Source organism: Brassica oleracea, chromosome C2, assembly GCF_000695525.1.
Source record: "Brassica oleracea var. oleracea cultivar TO1000 chromosome C2, BOL, whole genome shotgun sequence".
NCBI lineage: Eukaryota > Viridiplantae > Streptophyta > Magnoliopsida > Brassicales > Brassicaceae > Brassica > Brassica oleracea.
In genome coordinates this window covers 40,539,247-40,550,698 of record NC_027749.1, presented here as the reverse complement: position 1 = coordinate 40,550,698, position 11,452 = coordinate 40,539,247, and the positions used below count along the sequence as shown (strand labels likewise).

General features: G+C 35.8%; 1 protein-coding gene across 3 annotated transcripts in view; it reads left to right on the top strand.

Moving 5' to 3' along the window:
- The first annotated feature begins 3,174 nt into the window (after positions 1-3,174).
- Positions 3,175-11,452, top strand: part of LOC106327748 (aluminum-activated malate transporter 13) — a 16,952-nt gene continuing 8,674 nt past the window's right edge. The window contains exons 1-5 of one of the 3 annotated variants that reach the window (XM_013765989.1): positions 3,356-3,594; positions 3,961-4,017; positions 4,776-4,916; positions 5,331-5,594; positions 5,682-5,812. In XM_013765989.1, coding sequence (XP_013621443.1) covers positions 4,011-4,017; positions 4,776-4,916; positions 5,331-5,594; positions 5,682-5,812 — 543 coding nt within the window. In that variant the 5' untranslated portion in view covers positions 3,356-3,594; positions 3,961-4,010. Of the gene's footprint in view, positions 3,595-3,699; positions 3,717-3,960; positions 4,018-4,775; positions 4,917-5,330; positions 5,595-5,681; positions 5,813-11,452 lie in introns of those variants that run through there. The other 2 variants (XM_013765990.1, XM_013765988.1) reach the window with 2 other exon arrangements.

Genomic DNA, 11,452 nt, shown 5'->3' with positions numbered 1-11,452 from the left:
TACCTATACTGCTTGATATTGTGACCAGTCTTCAGAGCGTAGTCCAATACCGCCTCTTTGAACACAACTCCATTGAAGAATACTTGGCCCTCGAAGAGATTCCCGTCACCTCTTTTAATTCGATAACGCTCTCTTGTCCTCTGTCGTTTCATCTGTTGCTCCTCACCATCTTTCTCCTCATCTGTATCACTATCAGTCTCGGTATTGGGATAGATGTTATGCCGGATGGGAGGTTCGTTGATGAATGCAGCTACATCTTCTTCAACCCGGAAAGCATGTCTCTCCATCTCTTCTTCGTCGTCTGATTCATCCCTAAGTGAAGGAATCGTGCTTTCACCAACTGTCTCCATTGTTTCTACTTGTAATCAACCGAAATAGGCCGGTAAATCTTTCTAGGGTTTGTTTGTCGATGAAGAACACTGGGGATTTGGGGGTTTATGTATTCGGGTTAAACCAATAACAATTGGGTTATAATCGGGTTTTAATCGGATCTTAAACGGATCTTTTCGGTTAAATCGCGGTTTTTGTTGGGCAACAATAGATTACGGTTAAATGATCAACAGTAAACCGGCGCTAATTCAAACCTATGTGTATTGCAATGTTTAAATTCGACGGTATGGGGGAAAAGAACTTGATCTTTCGAATTGGGGGGATATAGGATTCGAACTTTAATTTAGGGGGGAAATAGAACGGGGTCAAAAGTCTGTGTGTATCTAGTGATATATGATACTTCTCAGGGAGAAATAGATCGTCAACCCAATGTAATTTGATTAGTTGATTGTTTTCGGAATTGTAACAGGAAGCGAAAATAATAAAAACTTTTTGCAGTTTTTTTTGCCTTGTGAAATTCCTGTTTTTGGTAAGTCATGGCTATTGGACTTTGTTAGTGTTAAAACAAATTGCTTTAAATACCATAAGTTGACAACCACTTTTCAAAAATATTTTCAATCAAAAATATTTTAACCTTTAGATTTATGATTTAGTGATTATTGTTAAAAGTTTAGTATTACGGGGTGTGATTGAGTTTATAAACTTTATTAATGATTAAACATTTATAAATGATTTAAGAGAGCTAGTTTAGTTTTTTTCATCACAAATTTAAAGAATTCATGAAAATCATCATCCATTAAAAATAAATTGAAAGTAATATCAATTTTTTGGTAAAATTAGAATTAAAACTGTCGGAATTTGCAAAACTTAAACAACTAGACATCTTTTTTTTTTTGAGAAAGGGCTTACTCAACTAGACATCTTTTGGTCCACTCAAATGCTTTGTGTGCCAATTTAAGGTATTTCCTCAACGCTTATAAATACTTAATATTAAAAGAATTCACGTATATAATAACGCAGCATTGTAGCGAGAATAAAATATCAGAAATCTATAAGCTTTTGATCCAACTAATGAAAAAGATGTAACCTTTTGGTGGTTTCTTAGATATTTGTAGCAAGTTGCTGCTTCACATTTGCCCATCTTACATAATTTCATTTTGGAACGACAAATTATATAGCATGTTACATGGTCCCCCTTTTGTTAAGTGAATCAATGATTCCAACACTAGATTGTTTCAAAATTTACTTATAGTGGACAACTGGTTCTGTGATATAGTTACAAGATTTACAAGTATTTTATACTTTAAAGGTAAATCTTTTAAGGGTGTATTATCAACAGTTGAGATTATTTGTATTAAAGTGATAAATTTACTGTTAGTCAAATATGAATTATTTTTTTTTAAAAAAAATCATGTGTCATTGAATTTGTAGTTTGATGAACTAGTAGTCATTTTTAGAATGTTTGAGTAAGAGTTTTTAGATAAAAAAAAAAAAATCCAAATCTCATAATTTTACGTAGATTTTAAAAAGGTTTCACAAAAATCATAATAAATTTTCATTTTATCTAAAAGCATCTAACAACTTATTAAAAATAAAATCCATTCACATTATAAACTAAATACACCCCTAACTTCTATTATTTTAATGAAACTTCGCTTCAATTATTATGAACTTCACCAATAACAATAGAATAGCAGAATACTCAGATGATTGAATATCAAAATATTATATTTAGAAGTTGTTTCTGCATAAACATTATTAAAAAAATAAAATATTTGACTTTTCTAGATATATTTTTAATCATTTTGTATAGGAAAACGTGCAAACATAGAATTTGATCAATATCTTGATGGCAATTTTTATATGAAATGTTATGATTTTACAACAAGATGGATTAAAAATCACATGTTGAATACTGTTCTCAGACTGATCTACGTGGTAGAGAAATGAAAGCATCACTATTGTCCATACATTTTGCGACAAATTGACGTCCCTAAAATTACTTTCCTTGTCGACTGCTTAGTCATCAATTAAACAACGATTCCATCCAAAAAGAAATTGAGAACTTGACTAATGAAGGCACCGTCCAGATCTTATTAGGATCAAATTAGTTTTCATAATAAGGTATATTGATGTACTGCGATCTTTTTTACATCTATAAATTGATTAAAACAGTATAGTAATTTTGTTAAGTATAAATTTTTTATACTCCTACTATTATAACACGAAGGTTTTCACACCAAAAAAAAATTACACGAAGGTTTTGGATTTTTTTTTTTTTTTGATATCCGTGGGGAATCTCATACGGTAAACTCAGACTAATTTCCACGAGGCTTTTCATCCGAGCACACACGATTATAGGCGGAAAAGTGAGCAAGGCGACTCGAACCCAGGGCGGACACTCCAGCTGGAGTTTCATTACCACTAGACCAAAAGCTCTTGGCTCGAACGGCTGAAATTCTTTACTGATCTGTGTAGAAATATATATATATATATATCAAAAGACAGATTCCTTCAAGATACAAAAAAATGAGACACATATGAAAATCTATGGACGATATAAAAATAAGGGTGTAAACAGTAAAAATGAATTGAATGAATGGAATAAGAAATTTAAATAAATGATATATGGACGAGGAAAGAAGATATTGTTTCATTCTTTTTTTTGTAGTATAGTAGACAAATTCCATAATTTAAAATGTGCATAGCTAGGTAGTGTATTTCAATTTCCTGCTTATGTGTATATAAGGAAATGGTCTACGTATTTTTGTGAAAACTATACCGATATTTTGAAAAATAGACATTAATTATCATCTAAATAAAAAAAAGTAATGGGATGACTCTCTCCTACTTCACCTACTATTTAACATACACAGAGATGCAACTAGAGTACAACCAAAAGCTTCGCATTGAAATAGTTTTCACGAGGGTAATAAAAAGATTGTATATCTTTCAGTTAACAACAAACTATAGACGATCAAAGAAAAGAAATGTGGGACAAAAGCATGGAAATTACTATGGAAGATGAAGGTTCTAGAAGGACGAGGAAGAAGATAGAGCATCCCAAGAAGATGAAGAATATTCTAAAGAGTCTATGGAATGTCGGAAAAGAAGATACGAGGAGACTGAAACATGCTTTGAAAGTAGGAGTTTCATTAACACTTGTGTCCTTGTTGTATCTCATGGAACCTTTCTTCAAAGGTATCGGCAAAAATGCAATTTGGGCAGTCATGACTGTCGTTGTCGTTCTCGAGTTCTCTGCCGGTAATTATATCATCAATTATTTACATTTTGTTTGTTTGTGATCTTATCTCCATATTTCTCTAAAAACAAACTTTGAGTGCTACAAATTTCTTGAGTTTGATTGGTAACCTCGTGCTGAATTGGTATAATATACATTTATAACTACCAAGCACAAAAATTGTGAGAATTGAGAAATATCACAAAGTATTTTATACAGTTTTCTATTTAATTATCTTTTTCTGTTAAAAAATCTTACTGACTTGTGTTTCAATAGGATCTGTTATATCTACAATTTAGTTATGATTCAAATTGTAGCACGTTTTATGATTAATGGGAAGAACAGAAAAAAAAACATTTTCTGATTGATTTTTTTCCTCAGTCGATTAGTTAAGCGGGTTTGGAGAGGCACCAATGAAATATGGCGGATTTTTTAATTGATGTTAGGTAATTCAATTTATAGTTGTTTACATACTGCAAAATATCTGGCCATGGTAACTTGTAATTAGGCCTGGGCATTTCGGGTATCGGTTCGGTTCGGTTCGGGTATTTCGGGTTTTGGATAGTTCGGATAGGGGCTAGAGGATCCATTTAGTACTTGACCTATTTTCGGTTCGGTTCGGTTTGGATAGTTTCGGGTTCGGTTCGGTTCGGATAGTAAATGTAGGAACCGGAAAATATCCGGAAAAAGTTCGGTTCTCATTTGGATCCGGTTCGGGTTCGGATAGTTCGGGTAGTTCGGATAATTTGGATAAAATATCGGTTATTTAGGGTAAAATATCAAATAATTAGGATGATTTAGATAAAAAATTTGGATATTTCGGATTAGTTTGGATATTTCGGATAAAACTATCTGGATAGTTTCGAATACTTTCGGGTAGTTTGGATACTTTATAATAATTTAGTTATCTTCAACTATTTTCGGATACTTTTAATAGAATTTTAAATTAAAAATATATATTTAGTGATGTTATATGTATATATAATTAATATTTTTATATATTCGGGTACCCGTTCGGTTCTCGGTTCGGTTCCGGTTCGGTTCGGTTATTTCAGATATAAAAATATAGGAACCGTTCGGGTATTTGAGGGTATTAGTCCGGTTCCGGTTTCGGGTATTTCGGTTCGGTTCCGGTTCGGTTCTTCGGTTCCGGTTATTTTGCCCAGGCCTACTTGTAATATTAGCTAGCTATATATAATTGCAGGCGCGACATTACGCAAGGGATTAAATAGAGGATTAGGGACACTAATAGCAGGATCTCTGGCATATCTTATTGAGTTTGTTGCTGTTAATTCCGGTAAAATTTTCGGAGGTATCTTCATTGGCGCTGCTGTATTCATCATCGGTACGTATTCTGTTATACACTTCCTCTGGTCATACATTTATATTTTGTTAAACCATTATACATATATAAAACATATGTAGTTAGCTTGTGATATGTTAAATTTCCTAAAAACGTTGGAATAAAATTCTAACCAAAGGTGTTGGTTTAGGGGTAGCAACCCTGAGTCCAATTTCTTTGTGGAAGAAGATATTTTTTAATACATCTAAAAGCTGATTTTAAAATATCGGAAGCGATTACGTGGCAAATATTCTAAACTTCCATGATTAAATAAAATGGAATGAAAATTTAGAATATGGTAGAAGTTAATTAGATGGCCGACATCTTATGTAACTTTTGACGACAATGCATTAAAATACCATAATTTAAAGATATATATATATATATAATCAAATTTTATATTCCTATGTGTAACAGGGTCAACGATAACGTACATGAGATTTGTTCCATACGTAAAGAAAAACTACGATTACGGTATGCTGGTATTTCTTTTGACGTTTAATCTTATCACAGTATCGAGTTACAGAATCGATACTGTGATTAAAATCGCACACCAGAGATTATTAACCATTGCTGGCATTTGCCTTTTCATGAGCCTTTTGGTTTTTCCAATATGGTCTGGCGATGACCTTCACATGTCCACCGTTACTAAGTTCCAAGGCCTCTCACGCTCTATTGAAGGTACATATCTCTTACATAAAAATAAAAATAAACTAAATATGCAACCTAATCAGTTATACATATTTGTGATTTTTATCCTATACATAGCCTGTATAAAGAAGTATTTCGAGGAGAAGGAGAAAGACAAAGAAGATTCAGATTCAGAATCTGATGATGATGACGTAATCTACAAAGGATATAAGACTGTTTTGGATTCTAAATCCTCTGATGAAGCACTAGTAAGTCATCTTAAAGTAAAATCTTTATTAGAAATCCGACTAAATTCTTGATTGACATCGCTTAACATTTATTTCTTAACATTATAATTTATTTACAGAAAATCTAAAAGACTACACATATATTAAAAAGACAAAAAATACATACTAAAATGGGGAATTGAAGTCTTCTCACAATTGGAATCTCCAGCAATAGATATGGTTTTAGAGTTCTAAATCAAATTTTTAATTAAAAATAATCAAATTAAAAAATTTAGATACTTATTTAGTTTTAACCCCTCCAATGATAGAACCAATTAAAGGTTCTAAATTTCAAAAATTTGAAAACTTATAATAATAGATTACTTGCATCACACTTTATAATAAAAAAAACTTAAAATTATTGAATTACATAAAATTTAGATTAACTTGACATAAAAACATATAACATAGATTGAGAAATGGTAAACAAAACTAAACGATTAATAGTCATTTTGTCTTGTACCAAATTTACGCTATATATGCTCAACCAAATCATGTTTCAATTGTTCATGTATGTTGCGATCATGAAGTCGAGTTCGAATTGCCAGTATTTGAAGGCATATCTTTAGAATACATGAAATCCACATGTGAACTTCTGTTTGATTCTACTTGTGCAAATTCTGATACATCAAATTGAGTGTACCCATCTCGTTCGTCTTCCATTATCATATTGTGCAATATGATACATGCTCTCATAATCTTTCCGATTTTTGGCTTATCCCAAATAAGAGCTGGGTTTTTTAACAATGAAAAATCGAGCTTGCAATACTCCAAAAGCACGCTCGACATCTTTACAGATAGATTCTTGTAGTGTAGCAAATAAGGACGCTTTTGGAGTTTGTGGAAGTGAAATAGATTGGATAAAAGTTGACCATTTTGGATAAATACCATCGGTGAGATAGTAAGTCAAATGATACTCGTGTCCGTTGACAAAGAAATTCACTTTTGGAGCTTGACCTTCTAATATATCATCAAAAACGGGTGACTTATCAAGAACATTGATATCGTTTGAGGTACCTAGAGGTCCAAAAAATGTGTGCCATATCCAAAGATCATGTGAAGCTACTTCCTCTAACACAATTGTAGGTTTTCCAGATCCACGTGTATATTGTCCTTTCCAAGCGGTTGGCCAATTCTTCCACTCCCAATGCATACAGTCGATGCTTCCTATCATCCCGGGAAAACCGCGCATCTCTCCAATATCGAGTAGTCGTTGAAGATCTTGTGGTGTCGGTCTTCTGAGATACTCATCTCCAAACAAATATATGATTCCTTCAAAAAAAATTTCTAAGCATGAAATTGCAGTACTTTCACCAAGACGGAGGTATTCGTCAACTGCATCAGCCGCACAACCATATGCCATCATACGAATTGATGATGTGGCCTTCTATAGTCCAAAGAGACCAAACCTTCTGGTAGCATCTCTTCTTCGTTGAAAGAATGAAACTTCATTGGCGAGTCGAGTAACAATACGCATAAACAAGGGCTTGTTCATTCTAAACCGACGTCGAAATAGATGGTTGCTTGCTGACGATTGATGTTAGGAGTTTTCAAGGCTCCTAATCAAATGTTGTAGTATAAAAGATTGTCGAACCAATCCTAGGTGATTCTAAAGCAAAGGGAATGCAAGTTCAAGCTTAAGCTAAGTGCAATCCGGTTTTAAAGATTGTATGAACTAAGAACTAATAAGCTAATGCAATAAAGTAATGATCTTTCTTTCTCAGTATGAAGGAAGAGGACTCATGGGGATAAGCATTTGATCTTGGGTGATGTAGATCCAATCAAACACTTTCCTTATGCCTAGATACTAAGCTAAACAAGTTCTATCTCTAGATGAATGTTCTTTTGCTAAAGCAACTCAAGCATCAAATTTCTTAGGTTGAATGTTACTAAAGCAAACATGGAGAACAAACCTAATAGCAATCTTAACTCCTTTAGCAACTAATCTCTTAGGTAAAGCAAGCTAAAAGCATCGAAGAGTTGGTTAAGGCATTTCATCATACACCTTGTGGGCAGGAAATGCCTATAGATCTATTTTAGTATGATCAAGACTAAAATAGCATTGAGAACCCTCAACAAGCAAGGAAACAAGTTGATCTAGCACTAAACACCCTAGATCTTCTCTAATCACCCTTAATCACCCTAGCCCATGAATCTCAGATTAGTCTACTCACTAATAGACATGAATAACCCCAAAACCATGGATGATTCAAGGTTAAACATGATTAGAGAGCAAGATAATCAAGCAAAAATAAGAAATTATGATCAAGATTAGATCTTTCACCCGAAAGTGGCTTTTGATTAAATAGAAAACAAGATAAGTCCTAATTTTAGGTTTAGAGAGTATTTATAGGACTCCTAAAAACCTAGTGGGCCTCAAAAAAAAGTCTGAGAAAGCCCAACAAAACATAAAAACTCGAGTAAGTGGTAAAAGGCGAGCGGGTTGCTCAAGTCGCTCCAGCAGGTCGCTCTATCTCGCAGCGGCTTTCAGACCCGCTCCATGAGGTTGCTCTAGATGTCGTCCGTGACACCAAGGAATGCTGAGCGGGTTCGTCATCCCGCTCCGGATGGTCGCTCTGGATTGTAGCGGGTTGGTTACCCCGCAACAGAGGGTCGCTCCAGCTGCCTGCTTCGTTTCTTCGTTTCGCACGTGGGCTGCGGACCTCGCTCCGTCTTGGTCGCTCCACTTCTCGAAAGTTGTCGACCATAAGTTGAGTTCGGAGCGGGTGCCTCAACCCGCTGCGGGATGTCGCTCCAAGTGCCAACTTCATTTGGCGCGCGGGTTACTGAGGTCGCTCCCACTGCCCGCTCCAGCTTCAAAGTTCGTCGACCAAGATGCATAGCTCAGAGCGGGTGCCACACCCCGCTACGGGATGTCGCGCTGCCTTTGTTCTGTGTAGAGCGGAACCAAGATGCATCGTTTGGAGCGGGTGCCGAACCCCGCTGCGTCTCCCCACGCTACCTTCGTTTAGTCTGGAGCGGGTGTCGTAGGTCGCTCCCATTGCCCGCTCTGGTGCTCTACTCGCTCAAACAACACTTTCCACTCTCTTTTTGATCTCAAATGCTTCCAAGTACCTCCAAGAGCTCCAAAGGACACTCCAACACCTGATAAAGACTTATGCAATGCTAAAAGGAAACTAAATTGCATAATCCCTAATCTAAATGATCAAAACATGCAAGAATGAAGAGTTAAAACAATGCAAATGTGCAAGATATCAACTTCCCCAAACTTGTCTTTTACTTGTCCACAAGTGAACTTTCAAGAGCTCATAGGAGAAGAGGTTTGAAGGTGGGAGCTCATAGCCACAAGAAACACTTCCTAGCACTCAATTTAACATCCTAAAGAAATATAGCAAATAGCATGGGCAAACTCTCTTATTATACTCTAGCTTCTCTAGGCCTATCCATACTATTATGCCTCTACACAAGTTGCAATACTCATCAACTAACAAGTTCTTTAAACCAGCTCTCACATTGATTCACACACACACACAAGGTGAATTCTCACAAATGGGCACATGATCTCAATCATTTGGCTAGGTAAGCAATGGTCTATGAATGAAGAGAAGGATTCAAATGTTGTCATTTTAAGGTGGCAATCACTCAAGAATCAAGGAGCTTGATCATTATGCAAAATTTATCTAAGACTAGGAGCAATTCATGCATACATGGATCCATCCTCATCATTCTACCACATTCTTAAGTGATTACAAATTCTACACCCTTTTCATTCATTCCATAGCCCAAAATGAAAAACACTCACATCACTCACCCAATGAACAACATTCTTTTCTTAAGACTCAACCACTAAGGACCTCTTATTCACTTTTCACATTTCTAAGCTCTAACACTTTTTATTATCCCTTCCCCACTATCTTATTGAATCTTTCTTTTTCTTTTCTTTTCTTCCATTTTTATTTTTTATTTTTTATTTTTTTATTTTTTTTAAAGAGGGGGAAAGTCTCAAACAATACAATCAATGGCTTTTTTATCTTTCTATTCTAGGTCCCTAGGGCTTTTCTTTCTCATGACAATCTTTTGTTCATCAATCTCAACTTTATCTCTTCCCAAACCCAAGATATAAACCTTTAAGGAATAAAGATTCCACTCACCATCCTAGAAGCTAGCTCAAATGATGACCCTATGCTAGCAAGAGATGAGAACAAATCCATGTCGCTCCCAATACTATCAAAATTTTGCACATGACAAACTATCAAAAGACGCCTCACTCATGCAAATCAATGTAGGCTTCAAAGAATGGCTAGGGTTCAAGGGTAAGGAAGTGCCATTTGGGTTAACAAAGAGTGGTACAATGGGGAAATATAACCCAAATGTGTATGAGACCCATGATCAAGTATGCAAATGCCCATATGCAAGAGAGATTAAGTTCATTAAGTCCTAGTTCATTTGGAGTTGGTTTCAAGAACAATGCCAATCATCAAGCAAACAAAATGTTTCAAGAAGAGTTTTCAAGGCTCGAAACTTACAAGCTTTTCAAAAGATGCGTAAGCTACTTGATATGTTTAACTAGGGTGTCAAATTCAGTGCAAACAAGTGTTCTATACAAGGCAATATCAGTCAGCTGCTCCGTATGCAAGTGAATGCATCCTATATGCTCTAAACTCAATCTTAAGAATGCAAGTGATGCAACTACTTGATTCAAAAATTTCAAATTTTTTTGGTTTTTCTATGCATATATGTATTCACAATGAAATGCATGAGACTCAAATTCATCAAAGCAAACATGATCAAATACTTGGTACCTCCCCCATACTTAAATCACACAGTCTATGTGTGAGTAAGGGAGAGATACCCAAAGGAAAGCAATTTGCAAAGAAAAACTGGTATATACAATGGAAGGGTTTGAGTGGTACCTCAAGCGGAGAGTGGAGGAGAAGGATCCTTCCCACTATCAAGATTTTCTCAATACCAACCCCGTAGTGGATAGGAGACAGCTTTGTTCACATTTAGGAGTGTGACCTTCTTGTTGGCAAAGTCTATGCAAGCTCCCCCTGTTGTAAGGAATGGAGTGCCAAGGATCAATGAGACTCTCTTCTCAGTTGCCATCTTCAGAACAGTGAGGTCTATAGGAATGGTGCATGCTCCAATCTTCAAAGGGAAGTCCTTGATGAGACCAATAGGAGTTGTAGAAGCGGAATCTCCAAACTATAGGGAAGATGTGTTTGACTCCATGCTCTCAATCCCTAGACTCTTCGTCATCTCCATTGAGATCACATTCACACTTGCACCAGAATCAACAAGAGCATCATCAAAAGGGAGCTTACCAAGGTAGCAAGGCAAGGTGAACATCCCTTGAGACTCAAGCTTAGGGAGGGACTTTGGAGGGATTGGTGGATCAATCTTCAGAATGGAGATGTCCAAAAGCTCGGCCACTTCAGCTTGGTGGTCTAGAATGTCGTTGATGAGCATCATCTGGACATGAGCTTCACGCATACCCGAAATTTCTGGAAGCCTGACCCCAACATCACTAAGATCTTTCCTGAACTTGGAGAGCACCTTCTTTTGAGCTTTGGTGAGAACACTTTGGGAGAAAGGGAGCTTATCATAGGGTGATAGCTCAACCTCAGTGGCTTCCTCTAGCTTAACCTTTTTCAGCTTGTT